This window comes from Lissotriton helveticus, chromosome 8 (assembly GCF_964261635.1).
Source record: "Lissotriton helveticus chromosome 8, aLisHel1.1, whole genome shotgun sequence".
NCBI lineage: Eukaryota > Metazoa > Chordata > Amphibia > Caudata > Salamandridae > Lissotriton > Lissotriton helveticus.
Genome location: NC_136069.1, coordinates 251,031,455 through 251,051,696, shown reverse-complemented (window position 1 = coordinate 251,051,696; position 20,242 = coordinate 251,031,455). Strand labels below are relative to the sequence as shown.

Genomic DNA, 20,242 nt, shown 5'->3' with positions numbered 1-20,242 from the left:
AAGAGGGCCGTAACTTCCTCCTGCAGAAGTGTCAAGTGGTCCCCCGACACACGGTGGTTCTGCGGAGGCATGGCTGGAGGAGTGGTCTCGAAGGGGAGGGAGTAGCCCCTTCGGACGAGCTGCAGCACCCACCTGTCCGAGGTGATAGTGCGCCAGCGGGAGTGGTGATGGCGAACCCTGCCACCCACTGGCGTCACATGGGCCCGAAAGCCCGGACTAGGAGGATTTGGAGGCTGCTGCGGGGGGAGGTGTGGCCTGACCTCGCCGCTGTCCCCGACCGCCACCACGGCGGAATCCACGGCCGCCACCGCGTTGAGAATTGTTCTGCGGTGCGCGGCTGGCAGCACGTGTGGGACCGCCCCTTCCGTGGCCACGAAAGGAGCGAAACGAACCCGTTTGCTGGCGCTGGGTCGAGAGACCCAAGGACTTGGCCGTGACCCTGGAGTCCTTGAAGCGCTCAAGCGCGTTGTCCGCTTTGTCGCCAAACAGGCGACTGCCATCGAACGGCATGTCCATCAAGGCATTCTGGACATCCGGCGAAAAATTGGCGGATCTCAGCCAGGCGTGGCGACGAATCGCCACCGTCGTGGACATCGCTCTGCCCAGCGAGTCGGTCGTATCAAGACCACACCTGATCGAATACCTCTCCGCATCTCGGCCTTCAACCATAGTCTGGCCGAGCTTGTCCCGTACCTCCTGCGGGCATTGCGGCAGACACTCCGCGACCGCATCCCACAGAGAGTGGGTGTAGCGGCCCAAGAGGCATGCGGTATTGCAAGACCGCAGTCCCGCACTCAGGGACGAGAAGACCTTCTTGCCAAACTGGTCATACCTCTTTGACTCCCGGTCGGGCGGGGCCGACGGGAACGCGGATTGGGATGTGGAGGCCTGGATCACCAGACTCTCAGGGGTGGGATGGGTGGACAGAAACTTAGGGTCGTCCGAACACGGACGGTGGCGCCTGGCAACGTTCCTGTCAACAGGCGAACCTGAAGCGGGCCTGGACCACGTGCCCAACAGAACGTCCGTCAAGGCTTCATTAAACGGCAGCAGAGGCTCCTGTGGGCATGACTGCGGTTTGAATACCTCGGTGAGGATGTTAGGCTTCACCTTTGCGACGGGGAGCTCAAGGTGCAAGGCCTTGGCAGCCCTCATCAGCACCACAGAGTAGGCAGCCCCAGCCTCCGACGCCACAGTGGGAGGCGAGACAAAACCAGGGTTAGGCGATTCGTCTAGACCACTGGCATCACCCAAGTCACCTGTCCAGTCCACGTCGTACTGACAGTCGCGTGTCAGAGGGTCCTCAGACCCCTCCCAACCCTCTCTATAATCTCCATCATCTCCGTACTCGGATTCGACGATGTAGACCGGCTCCTCGGGGTCAATGGGCCCCATCGGCGCCGGACTCGGCGTCGGGCGACGCCGGTCCGACTCCGCGTCCGGAACTGGAGAGGAAATGGGGGTGGCGCCGCCCGGAGCTGGCGCCGGAGCCCCGACGCCGGCCGGAACCGGCGTCGGAGTCACGGCGCCGCGCGGAGGCGGCACCACGGGTTGCCCCGATGGAATCGACGCCGGAGAGGCCGGGTGACCAGCCGGCGACGACCCTGAAGGGCCCAGCGGCGCCGGGGCCGGAGCCGCCGGCGGCGTCGGGGCCGGAGCACCCGACGGCGTCGGTGCAGGAGCACCCGAACCGCTTGGGCCCCCGGACGGGACCACCGGGCCCGCAGGCGCCGTAGGCCCCGTCGGAGGAGACAGCGCCCTCATGGCCATGAGGAACTCCTCTATCTCCTCGCGCGACGCGCCTTGCCCAGGGACCGACGGGTATGGAGCAGGCAGCGTCGGCGACCCACGCGGAGCCGCGGGGGTGGGCCCACCCGAACCCCCGGCCGCATCGCGCGAGCGTCGGGGGGAGTCGGGGGTGCGATGACGACGCCCCGACTTCTTGTGTCGCTTACCTGAGGAACCGGAGGAGTGGTGACGACTTCCGGAGCGCTCGTGGCGGCTCCGCGACCGTTCTCTCGACCGCTCCCTCGACCTCTGGCCGGACCGGGACCGCTCTCGACGCGGGCCGACATCCGGAACTCGAGTAGCTTGCGGGACCGCTCCCGCCTAGCCTTGCTCGTCAAGGCCCGGCAGTCGACGCAGGACTCGACGTCGTGGTCCGTGCCCAGGCACCGGAAGAAGTTATCAAAAAACTAGGTCAAAAGACCGGAGTACTGCTCTTCGGATCTGCGCTAACTGGCGCGGAAAAAAGAAGAACTGACGTCAGCGCGCGGAGGCGGCGTCTATATACTCCAGCGACGTCATCACGGCGCACAACGCCGACGACGCGGAGCCGCAGGGGACGCCTGCAGACGACGCCTACCGACGCGCAGGGGTACTGCTACGCAAAAGTTTCCGGATCCAGACTGACGCCTGGGGATATTCTAAGGTAAGGAATCTAATACTAACCTGTTTCTTTCAGATATAACATTTACTCTCACTCAATTATGTAGACCTTTAATATAATGCTATGGAACTGGGACCAAAAATTATTTGTTGTTGAACCCCGAAAGAGGAATTCCAATAGACAGTGTCAAAAACCTCCATAAAGTTACCCAGCATCACCACACAAGGGTGCCCAAGATTGTGGGCCATCTGAACCTTTGGGATGCAATGTCTTGTGATCCAACCTGGCGTGAAGCAATTTTGGTCTCGATGCATTAGGGAGAGGAATCGGATTAGATTGTGTGGTAAACCCCAAGTGATGTACTCTTTCATATCCAAACAGCCCCGGAAACCTACATTTTGTGCCAAGGAGATGGGTATCAAGCAGAAGCAGTCCTGCTTGGCAGATTAAATGACACCCCCTCTCGTATTCTTATCATTGAGCCTGTTGACACTCAAGGTCATTATGCAGTATTTAATCATTATGTATTTGTGGGCTCCAATGCTGGAGGGATGGACAGTGAAGGAGGTGTGATGTAGAAGTCTCTGACATTCAAATGAAAAACCGAGGAGCTAGTAGTTCTCGAATGTGCAAAGCCTTATCCATGTCTTAATCTATGTATGGGTTATTCCTTGACCTCCGGTCAGGGTTTGCACTCCCCCCAGCAGCGCCGCCACTCAGCCGGATCAGTCTTGAACCTCTCTCACCAGGGTTCGAGGCTGCTGCGGTACCTGTGATCTCATTGTATTATTTGTGCCTGATTGCTGCCTGCGTATTTTCTACTGTATTCTCTGTATTTTCACCGCTAGTTGTATTTTGTATTTGTGCCCGACTGTTGCCACTTTCCCGCTGCTCCTGCCCCTGCGGCCCCGCCCCCCCGGTCAGTCCAGCTCCCTCCTCCCACTCCACTGCTCCCGCCCCCACTCCTACTAAATGGCGACCGCTGGTGCACCAAAGGCAAGCCCGTCTGCGCCCGTCCGCGACCCGACCGCGACCAGCGCCAGGAACCCTGGATCTCCCGACTCCCACCGCTACGACTCAGCCTGCCTACACGCCCTCAACCCCAGAGGCCACACCGACTGCGTAAGATCCTTGCCCAACAAGTCCCATGGGCAGTTCTTGTGCGGACACTGCCGAAGGTCTTTTACCATCAATATGACGCCCGCAGACACCAAAGGACCGCCCACTGGACAACCCATGAAACGCTTAACTGCATCCTTCTCAATGTGCGCTCCCTACACTGTCACGCCGTAGAGATCTGGGACCTGATTGATATCCTCTCGCCCGACGTTGCATTCTTCACGGAAACCTGGACCAATGCCACCTCCAGCCCCGACATCGCCACTCCTATCCTGGACGGCTACAAGATCCAGAGAAAGGACCACCCACACCGCCCGGGAGGAGTACTCGCCATCTCACACAAGACCTCCCTCCGGCTCTCCACATCCAGCACCAACGACACACACTCCAACACGGAACACCTCCACTTCCAGATCCAGACCAACCCCAGGACCACAGTACGCGGCACCCTTATCCACAGACCACCGGGACCCCGCGCCTAGCCCGCAACCACCATCACCGAGCTCGCCGCACCCCACGCCATCACCTCCACCGACTACATACTGCTCGGGGACCTGAACCTCGCCAACCTGGGACTGAAACAGCTTGTCAACACGCCCACCCACAGAGCTGGATACACCCTCGACCCCATCTTCGTGGGAGAATCTAACATCCGCTTCAGCCGCACCACCCAGCCCAATCCTTCCTCTGGACAGACCACCAGTGCGTCAATTTCACTTTCAACAACCCCACCGCACCCAAGCCCGCCCCGCGCCTGCCTTGACGGAACTGGACAAGTTCACCGGGGAACACCTGAACTCCACCCTCCTCCAAGACCCCCCCAGGGCTACCACCAACACCAACTCCCTAGCCAGGGAATTCCACCGCTGGGTCTCCTGCTGCACTGACAAGCTGGCACCTCTCCGGCACACCGCCAAACAACGCTCGCTAAAGGCCGCGTGGCTCACCACCGAACTCCAAGAAGCCAGGCGCACCTGCAGACGTTTGGAGAAAACCTGGCGGAACTTGAAGACCACAAAAGCACAAAACCTCCTTAAGATCGCCATGAAGGACTACCACCAGTGTATAAGGGACACCAAAAGAACCTTCATCGGAGACAAAGTCAAGACCAACGCATCCAACGCAAAGGATCTGTTCAACGTCATTCAGCAGTTCGCAAAACCATCCTGCGAAACCTCTGACATCGCACCCTCCCAGAAACTATGCGACAAACTCAGCTCCTACTTCCACCTGAAGATCCAGGCCCAATACGAAAATTTCAGCGAGCCTGCAGAAGACAGCACCACACCACCCACCACCGCCGAGAAGCCGACCATCACCTCCTGGGCCACCGCATCTGCCGAGCTCATCTCCTCAACCATGAAGAAGACCCACTCAGGAGCCCCAAAGGACCCTTGCCCCCTCACATCTTCCACAGGGCCGCCGCTGCCATCGCTCCCGGACTAGGACACACTATCAACTCCTCCCTCACATCCGGCATCTGCCCTGAAGACTGGAAATGCGCAGAGGTGAAACCCCTCGTCAAGAAACCAACGGCCGACTCAACGGACCTGAAGAACTAACGGCCTATATCTCTCCTCCCGTTCGCTGCCAAAGTCACCAAATGACTCGTGAACGGCTAGCTGACCGCCTTCATCGATGAAAACTGCATCCTAGACGCTTCCCAGTCTGGCTTCTGCAGCAACCACAGCACAGAGACTGCCCTCCTTGCTGCCACCGACGACATCCGCATGCTGCTTGACCAGGGACACACCGCAGCCCTCATCCTCCTAGATCTCTTCGCAGCCTTCAACACCATCTCGCATTGCACACTAGCCACCAGACTCCACAGAGCAGGAATTCAAGGATCCGCCCTCGACTGGATCCAATCCTTCCTCTCTGGCAGAACCCAGAGGATCAGACTCCCCACTTTCCTCTCCACCCCCACTGACATCGTCTGCGGAGTACCCCAGGGATCTTCACTAAGCCCAACGCTCTTCAACATCTACATGGCCCCCATCACTGCTATCGTCAGACAGCATGGGCTTAGCATCGTATCCTACGCCGACAACACCCAACTTATCCTCTCCCTCACCAAGAACCCAGAAATCACCAGATTCAGCTTCCAGGAAGGAAGGAGAAGTGTAGCAGCTTGGATGAAGGAAAGCTGCCTAAAGCTCAACTCCGAGAAGACCGAGGTCCTTATCCTTGGACCCTGCACCTCCGCATGGGACAACACCTGGTGGCCCTCTGCCCTCGGGAGGCCACCCACCCCAACTGACCAAGCTCGGAACCTCAGCATTATCCTCGACTCTCTCCCTCTCCATGAACCGCCAGATCAACGCCGTCTCCTCCACCAGTTTCAACTGCCTCCGCATCCTCCGCAAGACTTTCAAATGGATCCCCCCCAACTTCAGAAAGACCGTCACCCACGCACTCAATACCAGCAGACTTGACTACGGCAAGGCCCTCTATGCCAGAATCAACAAAACTCTTCTAAGCAAGCTCCAGACCATCCAGAACACTGCCGCCAGACTCGTCCTGGGGACACCGCGCCACAAACATATGACCCAACACCTCCGTAGTCTTCACTGGCTCCCGGTCGAGAAGAGGATCACCTACAAACTCCTCACCCACGCCTACAAATCCCTCAACAACATCGGACCCAAATACCTCAGCGACAGAGTATGTTTCCACGTACCAAAGCAAAACCTCCACTCCGCTGACCTACCCTGGCGGAGGTCTCCCGCATCCGCAGAACCAGAACGGGCAGGAGAGCTTTTTCCAACATCGCGGCCAAAACCTGGAACCTGCTCCCGGTCAACATCAGATGCTCCCCAACCCTCCACTCGTTCAGGAAGGACCTCAAGACCTGGCGCTTCGACTGACCCGGAGCTGCCCCCCCTCACCCCCCAAGCGCCTTGAGACCCTCACGAGTGAGTAGAGCGATTTATAAACCACTGATTGATTGAATGATTATGGTAACTATAGCAAACCAAACCTAGATTATGGTAACCAAATGCATACTCTCCTAGATCCCCTCTCTATACTGCTGCCTAGAAAACATATTTTTTCATTAACAAAATCCTAATTTGGAAATTAAGCGGTGTTCAGATTAGCACTGTAATATAGTGTGTGTGCAGCCAAATTTCAGGAGCTCTGTACCCTGAACACTACTATAAATGGTCATTCATGGATTACAGGAGGTGCCCATTCCCCAAGACTGCTGGCAGTCCCCTAAGGAAGACCAATTCTGCACACCTCTCCCACGATAGGGACCCGTTGCTGTTACTATTACAACTAGATATGAAATTATTCTAATACATTTTGAAAAACGCTGCCACCGGGGACAGCAAATAATAAATTTGGAATTGACAAATAGGTGTTGAGTTCTACAAAGTGTTTGGAGAAAATCCTCACTAAATATCTTTAAAAAGGTGTCTGCCCTATTTATTACCTTTTTGGAGCAATGACTATTTAATATATGGTCTACGCCATTACATAAATACTATTGTTGTCTGGTGTGAGGCATCCTTGATATTCTGCTAAAAAATACTTATGGAATTATCAGACAAATTCACAACATGCTATCTGAATTCAATTGAATTTCACATAGAAATTAGCATAATGGAAGTTGGATAAGACATTTTTATTTTTGTAGTATTTGACAAGCTGAAATACAATACATTGGTGTGTTACATTCAAAGCTAGAGAAATGAACATGATTCCACCAAATTCTAAAAGAATGATCTTGGCACATCTGACATGCAAAAAGGAAAAGGGTAATAACTTACTTTCTTCTTCGATTTGTCTCTGTGGAAAACTTTTTAACTCTTATTCGATTTTGTTTTTGTTCCTCCCGTAAAGTTTGGCGTTCTTCTTCGAGATCTCTTTCCAGCAGAGTTCTGATGTTTCTTATTACAGCATAAAATTAAGGTCAATAAAGGTCATACAGTCTTTTTATGGTACTCAGAGATTTTGTACATGGCAAATTATAACATTATCTGTTTAATAATGCATGCTATCAACGCTAGAGTAGTAACTTTCATGTATGTTGTCTTAACACATTTCTCAACAACGCAAAGACATAGCACTTTAGAAATCTACCTACAGCTACTTTGCTGTTGTTAAATCAGGTTCTGGTTATCAAAAAGGAGAACAGTGAGGATTGCCAATCACGAACAGTTTTAGTTTAATTAAACCATAACAGCCGGGAATAGCAGTACATCTCTTACAGCTGTGTGCTGGAATTCAATTTGTATTAGGTACATGGCATGAAATATACTGTACAGTAGGTACAATAAAATGAAGCTGGTCCACCTTTCGGGAGGAGATACTGGTAGAGTGGGTCATAAATAGAAGGGGCCATTAATACCAATGGAGGTCACTTTCGGAGGCGTCCAGGTGGATGGGTGTGTCATGGGTGTTATCTAGGGTAGACATTGTTTGGGCTTTATCAGATGAATGCAACTGATCAGCTGCTCTGGCATCATGCCCTTGGGCTGATTGCAAGGCCTTTGCTATACATTTATTTGTATTTATAAATGTGTGCATTTGACTCTTTCTTTAGCTATTACACATGGGGCCATATGTGATTTACTGCTGCAATCTTTCAGGTGTGTTTGAGGCTTGTTCCATATCTGGTGTTGGGCAGCTGTGTTATGTTGATCTGATGAAGAGTCACTCTGAAAATATAATGAGCGTTTTATGGTGAATTTTGGTAAACCAGGGAACAGTTGTTCTGCGGTGTGCTTGACTCCTAACAGTGAGATCGTTTGATAAATTGATCTGAAGCTAAAATTCCCCCCTCTAGTTCAGTTATCAACTACTACCCTGGCTGTTGGTGTTCATGTCTTGCACATGGGGGTTCCCGGTTTCTGGCTTGTGGTGTGTGTGTTTCCTTTGGCATTGGGTGTCCTAACCAGGTGCATTGCCCCTAATTTCAGGGTTGCCTTCTTCACACAGGCACATATTAGTTGTAGGGCGCAGAACAGCAAGAGCAAGATTACAACCATTGGTAACAAGGCCTTGCATAGGCCTGCAATCCATCTTGCTACCCAGGCAAACAAGCCTGTGAACCATTCTAAGTTTCGGTCACCTCATTCTTTAATCTTCACCTGCTGTAGGTTGTGCAGTGCTTAGATGGTGGTTGACAGAGTGTCATTGTGCAGATCATTCATTAGGATGAAGGTACAGCACGGTGTACCTATCTTGGTGCATACACCTCCTTCCATTGCGGTCATTAAATCCTACACATACCTGTGCCACATCATCATGAGGCGGATGGCGCTCGTTTCTTCTTTGATTGCGTTACGACCATCTTCGGTGATGTTCATAATTTTTTGTAATTCCCACCAGGTGATCTGCAGCCACCGAGCACTGGCCTTGGTTTGCATGGTGAAGAAAGGAATCGAACCTCCTACACCTATTTGCGCATCAGTGAAGTGCCAAAACTCTTCAGGGATGTCCTTGAATCCCTCCCAACCAAATTACTCGATGGACCTTCTTTTGCATGCTTGGTGTAGGAACGTGGTGTTCATAAAGGCTGGGGGAAACCCTATGGCGCTTCTGTCCCCAGAGTGTTCAAAATTCATACTGGAAAAGTCTATGATGTTGACTTCTTTGGTGGTGGTGGGTCCAAGCGAATATCTGACAACTGGTACCATGACCCTTTCTCTTTGAGCTTTTGATATAGGGAAAAATGTAATAAATTATACAAACATCCACACAGACCTGAGGCCTCAGACCTCCATGCAAACCTTTCAGGTTAGATAAGGTTTAAGGCCTCTGTAAGAACACAGGAGTAGCGACATTATGAAAAACAATATGTCTAGCAGAAATAAATAGGTCACATTGTACGTTAAAGGTCAGGAAACATCTTGCAGTTAGTAAGTTGAGCTTCTGCAAGAAAACTTAGATTATATATTCTCCAGACTAAGGAAACCATCAATGATTAGCTCAGAGGTTACAGAAATCGGTCATCACAATCTCCATCTACTTGAAAGATGAGCAGAAGTGCGCCAATCACAATAGGGCCTGTGTCCTTTGAAATTGTGCTGCTGGTAAATGCACCCATTGATTAAGTACGTATGCGGGATTCACCAATCTAGGTGTACATCCTACCTCGGAACATGGTGACACAAATGCCCGCTTTCGCTGAAAACGATATTTCACTCTTAACAGCTAGGCATGGTGGAAAAAACCACACACAAAATGTCAGATTAGCGTGGCCAATTAGCATCGAGTAGGAGATAATCAATCGTTATGCAGAAAGACAAAAATATCTTTAATGTCGTTAATATTGTTAAAATTTTTGAGAAACCGCTAATCATGGTAGGTGAGGGCCTTGTGGCACACACACATATATGTGCTTCTGTTTCCAAGAAATTGTTACATCTGCTGATTTTATCTTTTACGTTTGTGACGTAAATACTTACCTTTTAACCTTTTTCTGTTGCGGTTTGAAAGTATATGAACCACAGTTTTTGAACTGTGCTTTGGACATCAGATACCAGGCTCTTTGAAGCTTGGCTGACCTCCCCAGCAGAATGAATGCATTAAAACCATATTGCTTTGTCAATTTGTTTTCTTGGCGTTTGTTCAACAGATTTCCCTCAACATAATGGTGTAATCAGCCAGGAGTTCCACTTGTTCTCACTGACTGCCACATACAGAATACCGGCTGTCCTCTTGGAATGACTCTGCACATTTAAAAAGAAGGTAGGAAGACACCGATTTTCAAAGTCTTCATATTTCTCTGAGGACAGGTAGGACTCAGGAGTTGGCATCATTAAGGTGAAAACTGTGCAAACTCCATTCCTTTTATTTGTAAGTAACATTTTGACATTGGAATATGTTATATGTTGATATTTACATGAAATATTGTGTATTGACACAATATTAACCCTTTGGCTGCGGCGCGAATTCTGCTGCGGCGCGAATTCTGTCACGCCGCGGGGGTGAGCGCGGTGCTTCAGTGCTCACGACGGCACCACGCCGTCATGAGTCCCGGGTGGCGTGTGCTCATGATGGTGTGGTCCCATCAGGACCCCGCCCGCTCATTAATTTGCTCGCACAGGCGGGGAATTAGTGCCGCGCGGGCAGAGCGGGAGTGGCATGACGGAACCACACCGCCATGAGCACACGCCGCCCGTGACTCATGACGGCGTAGTTCCGTCATAAGCACCCAAGGGGTTAAGAGATCCCAGTGGTAAGTCCGGAAGATACATGGGTCTCGGTGAAATAGTCGAAAGTCGTCATAGCAGAGGATGCAACCAGCACATATTCTGACGTTGTGAAAAATGAACAGGTGGAAACTAGGTGTCCACTAGAACTTTATCCTGAGTAAGGACAGAACACTCAAGTCAGACTCCTCAGACTTTAAATCTGGAAGTCACAGGATGTAGTTGCAAGTAGTGAAAAGTTGTCCCCTCTACGAATTCGGAGGGAAGTGACCAGTATTATTATTGCCCTAGTATGCAATTTAAAAGATAAGTATGTATATGTAAATGTAAACAGAAATGTGGCCACAGATAAATGTCATGTTGTAGTTTTATGGTGTATGCAGTGTATATACTTAGAATGTCCTATTTTGTGAGGAATATTGTAGAATGTTAGGCAAGGAAATATAAGTAATTGGCTGAGTTAGACAAATGCCTCAAGGGTTCGCAAGTAATCAATCACGACAGATTCCCAAATTGATTATCCATTTTTATAATGGTCTGCCTGTTGCCCTTTCTAACCGCACGGTCCCTAGCAGACCAGCAATACCAAAGCCATCTGATAATCCTTTAATGACAGAAATTTATGAGCTCCTAGGTATTGACAGCAAATCACCTTTAGATCTTAGGATAAAAACATACAGTGATGTGACAGAAGTACCCCTGTCAGACAATCAAAAAGAAACCTCCAGAGAACTAATACAAGGACGCTGTCCTCAATATCAGAGCGTTAGAGTAGTATAGTAGCCTCATGAACCCCATAAAAAATACTGCTACAACCAAATATTATACTCATGGTCAAATTATAGGGCCAGATTCACAGAACTAATTGACGACAAAATCCTAAACTCACTACTTTTGGTATTCACAAAAGGCATTTAGTAGTTAGGATTTTGCCTTAAGTTAGGATTGTGTCCTAAATTAGGATTTTGTCTTAAATTAGGATTTTGTCTTAAATTAGGATTTTGTCCTAAATTAGGATTTTGTCTTAAATTAGGATTTTGTCCTAAATTAGGATTTTGTCTTAAATTAGGATTTTGTCCTAAATTAGGAATTTGGCTTTAATTTAACTTAAGTTTGTCTTAAATTTAATTTAAGACAAAATCCTAACTTCAGACAAAATCCTCATTTAAGACAAAATCCTCACTTAGGACAAAATTTTAACTTAAGACAAAATCCTAATTTAGGACAAAATCCTAATTTAAGACAAAATCCCAATTTAGGACAAAATCCTAATTTAAGACTACTAAATGCCTTCTGTGAATACCAAAAGTAGTAAGTTTAGGACTTTGTCGTAAGTTAGTTCCGTGAATCGGCCCCACAGAGCCTCCAGATTGGAGACTAGAAGAATTAGAAGAACCTTTTTCTATTTCTAGCAGCCAAACTATGGAATTCACTCCCCGTCTCACTGCAACTTCAGCCCTCGCGCATCCTTTTTAGGAATGGCATACAAACCTGGCTCTTCATGCAGTGCTAATCATAGGGTGATTCCCGGCTCACTCTACCCAGCGCCAAGAGGCCTCGGCATAAGTGCACTCTATAAATACCATCAGTCAGTCACTGTTTAGGGTATACAGACAATAGAAGAATTATCAGTCAGTACAGGTAGGAATTTAATTAACTACCTCTCAGGTAATTCCGAACAGGACTTTGTACACTTAGAATAGTGGAGTTGGTTTTAAAATATAACAAACCTGTACCGGCCATTCACCAATAGCGAGTTACCCCTCAGAAGGACCCCTCATCCCCAAGGAATTTAGCTATCCCCTCTATGAGAATTGAGGAAAGTTGCCGCAGGATAACATATCACAATCACCAAGGATAGATACTTATACATAGGCCACCAGGTACCCTAGAACCCCCCACACCAACAGATATAGACAAAGAAGAGGTACACCAAGACATAAATAACGTTTTTGGTATAGTTGAAGTAAGGACTAAAAGACATTGGGAGTGGGCAAACGTTCTGCTCAACAAACAGGACAGGGCAAGCCCAAAGTGAATATTCCATTATGAGTCATTGTTTATGGATGTCACTGGTGCCATTGTATGCCAACAACAGGTTATATTGAAATAATAGCAACATTTCATGTGACTACCTGGTATTAGATCTCTAACTGTATGCATTTATTAGGGACCTCCCAGTGTGGAACTTAGTATATGAATAACAATAACACACAGATTCCACAAATAGTTGTCTATATTAACGATAGCATTATTGTTTCTATAGGCTACCTAAAATGCTCCAGCCCAAGACATATGCATGGATGAAGTTCAGCAGAGATTGAGGATAAATATGTCCAATGCCTACCTCCATGGCCTGATTACAATTTATGTGACTCACGGAAATACCTCTTGAAGGAAATATGGGTATACAATAGAAACTACAATAAAAATGTGAATACGCAATGTCACTAGGAAGATTGAATATTCATAGTAAGAACAAGTTAGGACTAAATATATGGCTAAACAAGGCAAAGTGCACCGGATAGATGATGGGGACCCCTTTAGAACACATGGAGACAAGGCTAGGATAGAGAAACACTGTAAAGAGTGGCATAAGGCAACATTAAAACATGCACGTGCCTGGCATGAAAAGGGCTCATTTGATAATACAACTATAGAACACATTCCCACCTTCTGACAAAGCAGATACAAGGGAAATAAACTCGAGAAAAGGAGGATCATGTAAGACCTATAGAAGGTAGTCTGTGATATAAATATGAGGGCCTCAGAGACAATGTCTCAGGCCCCACCTTCGGCTCCTCCACCCCCTACCAAGACGCGCCATCAAGTCCAGACATCGCAAAGGCACGTGGTATGTCCACAATGACACGTGGCACACTAAACTCACTTCCAACCTCCTCACATCCCCTGCTATGGGATATATAGACCCAGAGTATAGTCCACCATCAAAATCTTCTTCCAAACATGGCAAATATGTTCATATAACTCAACAACCTCAAATGACCAGCACACCTCAGGAGATGTCGGGTGGGGACACTAATAAATATGTAGGAACAGTAGATGCTACATTCACACTCCATTTGGGAGATGAGATGACCCCTACTGGGAAAGGTGAATTTACAGGTCAGCACCCAAATGAAGGGTCAAATAACACACAGAGAATAGATGATGCTAGGAAATCATGAAGTTTTCCATATGTTTCAAGTCCCAAGTGTGAAAAAAAGACAGGAAAGTTAGCCTTTAAATCCAAAATAGCTCTCACAGATCACTGGAGATGTATACCCCTAGGACCAGAGGGGGGTGGAAAAGGTAAGTGGGTCAAGGTACGGAAGGATGGACAGATAGACCCAAGAGCAACTTGGGAAAGAGAGAGAGTGCCCCTGTGGTATCGGAGGGCCCTAAATAGGTCCCAGATGATTGAACAAGAAAGATTAGGGGACATGCTCCTTACACATACCATTCTAGGTATAAGGTCATCAAAATCTTACAAAGGATCAGAGGGGGCATTACACAAAATCCCAGAGCATGTTAAAAGAATGTCCCTCAATAAGGACTATAACAGGGAACAGTTGCAACATGCGAGTGAGAGGGGAGACAGCAGTAAAAAAGTACAGTCATCACAAAAGAGGCAGTTAGAGTTGAACAGATTAAGATTTTACGGGGTGCATTCACGTCCATATAAAAGGAAGGGTACATTTGACTTTGGAAGGAGGATGACACTGAGCAAAGACATGGCACGTGTTTTCCCTGTGCACCCAAGTATTGATCTGACACCCATTGAAATAGTGGCACAGCATGAAAATGGTTGGTACAATGTTGTCCCTTTTACCAACAACCTAGCAAGTTGGACAGAAGGACTGGCACCACAGATGATGCCATGGGCATGAGAAGGTTCTTTTGAACACCAAGACATGGCAAATGCAGAGATCTGCATATTTCAGGGCATAGGGGATCCTTATTGGGATTATCCTTATATGCAGAACAGCCTGCACGTTTGGCATAGGTACACCAGAAAATATGACTCACTCCACCCTCCCGGCCACAGGACTACAGTCATGGCACAACTGCCCTTAACATTTAAGGGCCAAGGAGCACATCAATACATACCATGGCCCCAGACGGACAAAGAAAATCTTTAAAAACTGTTGCCACCATTTGCCAAAGTATAGCAGATTTTGAAAAACACACAGCAGGGATAACTCTTGCAATTGGGGATATCAAGAGTTTACTAAGTTCCCTTATAGGAGATGAAACAGACCAACTGTTCACAAAAGCAGGAGTAAAAGTTGTGACATTGACTAATCTAAAATGTGATGGGCCAACCTGTAACTGGGTATGGTGAATTATAATGGAAGCAACTTAGGCAAATGTACCCAGAGAGGCTAGTCATTGGATCCCTCATAGCACAGGCAATGCAGTCAAACAAGGACCCAGCCTAATTCCTCAGCAGAATTAAAGAAAAATGGACACAGGAAGTGGGGGAGAAATGGGGTGTACTGTTTTATAAGATAGTCAAGAATGGATTACCAGCCTAAGTGCAGGATAAACTAGATAACATAGTGGCCTTAGATGGCAAACCACGGACAGAGATACAGGCACACACAAAACATTTCTGTGAAAAGAGACAGGAAAAGGAAAAGAGCGCGAAAGACAAGATAGAAAAATCAGCAGCCAAATCAGTACAGCAGAAACTGCTGAGGAAAACGAAGGAGGAACTGCCACTGCCACTATCCAGGTCACAGTGTCCTTATTTTAAATTTTTTTATTTTTTTTTTAATTGTGTTTATTGATTTTATGTAAAGTTGCAACATAAACTTCAGGAACAAAGTTCCATAAAACAGTTACCAGTCAGCATGTCCATATAAAAACAAACAATATATCCATTGGCTGCACAGTGCGGCTACACCTGAAAGAGATTACATAAAAAAAACTTACATGTAGAGGTCAGTCGACATCACAGTCATATACATCATATTTGGAGCATCTACCATCACATGTTCGACTTCATAGGTTACATGATACGCTTGAGACCAACTTACTGCAATTGCGTGCTCGTCTTTTCCAGACACCGATGTGCAACAAATCAATCCCGATTCCCCATTTACAAAACAATCCAGTGGAATCTGTATGCATGTCATGCAACCCCCGTTTCAGTGTCAGTTTCAGGAGTGCTTGCCCTTGTGTGTGTCCATTGTAGGAAAGGTTCCCATATAATCTTTGGCCTTGAAGTCAGTGGCATTAGATCCCAATATATTCCCAATTGCGTATGGCCATAAGTAACATCAGTCAACCATTCTTTGAATGTGGGTACCCTCTTCCTACCCCAGCGAATAGCGACCTGCCTCCACGCATATACCAAGAGGAGAGCATGTAGCTTACGTCTTTTGGGTATAGTGTCGCTCACAAAGCCGAGTAGACCCAGAAGCGGGGAGGGGGCATCTGTACGTTCAACTATCTGATTTAATGCTTCAAATATATCCTGCCAATACGTGTGCAATCTTGGGCAATCCCAGGCTATATGTAAGAAGGATGCTGGTGCGAACCCACAGCGCCAGCATCGGTCATCTTCCCTTAAGCGCATGCGGCAGAGACTGACTGGTATCCTATAATATCTATGTAAAAATGTAAAATGAATAAGACGTAATCTATAGTTTGGGGAGAGTTCCATCAGCTGTCTACAGCAAACATCCCACTGTTCATCCGTCATGGGAGGGTCGAGTTCACTATTCCACAAGTTCAATTAATTTGGCTGAAGGATTGGGGCATTGTTTTGCATACTGGTATATAGACGGGTCACCAGCTTGCGTGGTGAAGCCTGCGTTAAAATATTGTCTAAAGCATGCAGTGTCGGGGGCGCCTCAGGGAAGCCCTCCCACAGTGTACGGCATAGAGCTTTTAACTTGTGATAGAGAAACCTCTCCGTGAACGACACCTCTTGTCCATCAGTCCTCGTGGGGGGGGGGGGCCTAAATTGACCTTCAGGGTATAGATCTACAAAGGTTCAAAGTTGCATATCTCTAGATATTGCCTTATTAACACCGTCTTCTAGACAAGGCAGCATCGGATTGCGTGGCAAAGGTACGGAAGGCGCATATGGCTCTCTTTTGAAGTTCTCACCACGCCCATCTTAAAGAGCCGACTGTCCCCACATCTTCCTTCCGTTGTGTCTTTTGGTATAACGCCACCACTAGTTGAGTCGGTGCTACCGCATCAATTTCAACTGCGACATGAGGTTGATATGGCGTCTGGTGTACCCAAAAATGTAGGAACTGGGCCTGCGCACAGAGTGCATATAACTTCATGTCTGGGGCACCTATGCCCCCTTGCCGTAATGGTAGTGTCAGGAGATCCCATGAAACTCTGGCCTGACCACCCGCCCACACCAGGGATAGCAGCTGGGAACGAATATTCCGGAAAAAATGTTGCGTAAGTGGAATTGGTACATTAACGAACAAATACAGACATTTTGGCAGAATAATCATTTTAGATAGTGCCACTTTGCCCGCGATAGATAGGGGCAATTTAGACCAGATAGCAACTTTACTCTCCAGCCACGTGTATGCCCGTCCAAAATTTAAATTCCAGATCTCCTGCAAATTGCGGCTCAGCCAGACTCCCAGATATTTAACGGCCTCCGCCTCCCACCGTAGCGGGTATTCAGATGACACTACTGGAGTGCCATCCTTCAGTGGAAAATTGAGAGATTTCGCCCAATTAATAGAAATGCCTGTTAAGCCTCCAAATTTGATGAATTCACGGAGCACCGGATCCAAATTTACTTCGGGATTTATAATGTACAAGGTCACATCATCTGCATACAGTGATATTAAGAGGCTAAGTCCATTATGACATCTGCATCCAGAGCTTCCCGTCAGCTCACCAGGTTAGCCTCCTCCTCCCACGCCTCCACGGGTCTAGGTAACTCACGTGAATTGTAGGGGCAGCAGCAGCCCGGCACCCGCAGTGAGCATATGGGAGAAGCTCAAGTTCTGTCTGGTGATTGGAGATGCGGGAAGGCAAAGGTATGACTCCCCCCACCCCCTCCACAGCGCGCCCGCAACCGTGCCTGCAAAAACGTCAGGCTGCTCCAGTCCGTTGAGCCGCCCCCGTCAGGGCCCACGTGTATTCTTATTACTGGCTTAGGAGAGCCCCCGGCACTTCCACCAGCAGCCGCGGCGCCTCCCCACAGCCACGCTCAGCCGGGTCCCAAGGTGACCGGTGTCTGTCGTCAATGCCTAGCTTCCTCTGGCTGCAATGCAATAACCCGCTGCCTCCAACCGGGCCCTCCTCGCAGCCTCGATATCATCAACGACGGCTGCCGCGCTTCAGGCAAAAGATCACCAGCTCCCGGGGAGGCGCCCCCTCCCGCCGTCCGCGCTGCTCTGCAATCAGGCCGCCGCTGGGTTAGAAGCGCTGTCCAAGATGGCGCTGCCCGGTCCACGCTACGTGGCTGGGCACAGCACTACAGTAGGTCTTCTGGCACCAAGCGTCACATCCACAAGCATTCGGGGGCCTCCACACAGCACCGCCTCTCAGGTGGTATCTCACCGCCTCACACTCGCTCACCCCTTCTTCAGGTGGGTAGGCCTCCACAGTGCAAAAAACAAAAGAGGGGCCCTGTAACCTAAAAAGGATAAAGGGAGGGGGAACAACCCACCAGGGCAAAATATATATGTAACAACATGAAAAGGGTAGTTCCCAATTATATCGAGGACCACAAAATTCCAATAATAGAAAGTGCCCACAGAACAGCTCAATATATTTCAATTATTTATTATCATGTTAATTCATAGAAAAATATATTTCAAGTGTAGATAGAGAGCAATACATACTTCATTTAATATAAAATATACATATCAAATAGTGCAGCAACAGCCCAGGGACACAGAGAACAGTAAAAAATAGCACCCAAATCACTCACTCATTCTATCAGTCACTGACTCATTCTCAGGCCAATACATTCATACCAACTCAATCAAGTACCACATATCATCGGACACACGAGAAAAGCGCTGACGCGCGTTTCAGAACAGTGCCAAAATGGGAATTTCCTTCATCAGGGCGCGTATCATCAATAACTGGAAAGCACGGTCTTTTAAAATCCAAGATGATATGAACGAGGCCCCATCATTTAATCAGGGCAGCAAAAGCATATCCTGAAGCCCAAAAATGGCAATTCCCTATTAGGCTTCAAATTGGTAGGGATAGGAGAGCAAACTCGCGATGTCCTGGAATCAATGGCGGATAAAGGAACGACGCTCGAGAAGACCTGAATTCTAAGTGGATCGATCGATCAGGTAAGGTCAAAATGATGAATAAGTCTGGTCCAGGCCTCAGAAGGATCAGTAGTTGGAACTCAGGGCCTCAAGGTCGAGGCAGTAAGTCTTAAAATGGGACGCGGGGCGACCGTGGCATTTTAATCCGGGTACATCATTGTAGGGTCCGTCAAAGTGAAGGAGTCCGCCAGAGTCAGGATAAAAGATAGAGCCAATAGGGTCCTATCATGACTGCCACGAGCCTCGATACGAACGCCTCACGGGTCTGTCTCCCAGACCAACGGGGGCAGGCCTCCGCAACCAAGGGCTCAATTAGTACGCGAGTCGGGCTTCCAGCCGATCTGCCCTCCACTCTCGGCGTCGCGCCGCAACCGCCGCTCACTTCTTTTGGTCAGATCTGCAGCAACAATGATCTGTGCTCGATGAAGCCAGTATCGACACAGACACTAGTGCTTCCCCAGTCCAGGACACCACTATTGCACCGCTACTTCAATGCCATGAGCAGGATTCATGCAGGATTACTTCCCGGCCGGCAGAGCTCGCTCAAGAAGCGGCCATTTCGCAGCTCAGCTAGCCACGCCCCCAGGTCCCAGTGTCCTTGGGTGTGCCACCTGTGGGCACCACAATACAATCCCAGCAATATGCTCAGGGAAGCAATAACAAGAATGGGCGAGGAAGGTGTGGGTAAAATAGGCAAAACACTTTCCAGAGTCGACAGACATGCCACTATTGCAAGATGCCAGGACATTTCATTAAAGAATGCATGATCACAAAGAACTATGGCCATAATAACCAGGCAGGGGCAACACATGGCCAGAAAATGGCACCACTTGGTGGCATCGTGGTGCAGCCTGCCATGAGCCCCCAGGTGATATATCTCTCGCAACCCCAAATGAAGATGCAGCCTCGACAACAGTTCCAGCCCCAGGAATTACCGCAATCCATGCCTCAAATGCAATGTGGGCCACAACAAGCAGTGGAGCCCACTTTACAGCACCAGAACTTACAAGGAGGGGTAACGGCTAGGGGAGGAAACTCCTTTCAGTAAAATTACATGGGGGGATATGCCCAAGGAAGGTGCCCATGGAGTAGTCTAATGTGTCCAGTCTTATCAGTAACCAACAGGCCAGATAAGGAACCCACTGTGACACAGTAGCCATAAATGACAGGGAAAACATCTTTCTCATTGACACAGGGACCACCAGGTCCTCTATCTCCGGGGCCATGATGAGAGCTATTTTTCACCAAACCTGTGGAGATGGAGATGGGGGGAGGTACATCAACAGCAGTCT

General features: G+C 48.7%; 1 protein-coding gene, 1 long non-coding RNA gene and 1 pseudogene across 3 annotated transcripts in view; 2 read left to right on the top strand and 1 right to left on the bottom strand.

The window, feature by feature from the left end:
- The window catches only part of LOC144772573 (uncharacterized), a 152,283-nt gene that overhangs the window by 51,126 nt on the left and 80,915 nt on the right, over positions 1-20,242 (top strand). Inside the window, exon 2 of the long non-coding RNA XR_013599806.1 lies at positions 10,095-10,207. This is a non-coding gene — a long non-coding RNA (uncharacterized LOC144772573). The remainder of the gene's footprint in view (positions 1-10,094; positions 10,208-20,242) is intronic.
- Positions 1-20,242, bottom strand: part of CEP126 (centrosomal protein 126) — a 430,075-nt gene that overhangs the window by 334,871 nt on the left and 74,962 nt on the right. For both annotated transcript variants that reach the window (XM_078656998.1, XM_078656997.1), the window contains exon 2: positions 7,282-7,401. In XM_078656998.1, coding sequence (XP_078513124.1) covers positions 7,282-7,401 — 120 coding nt within the window. The remainder of the gene's footprint in view (positions 1-7,281; positions 7,402-20,242) is intronic.
- Positions 13,448-20,106, top strand: LOC144773115 (uncharacterized; annotated as a pseudogene).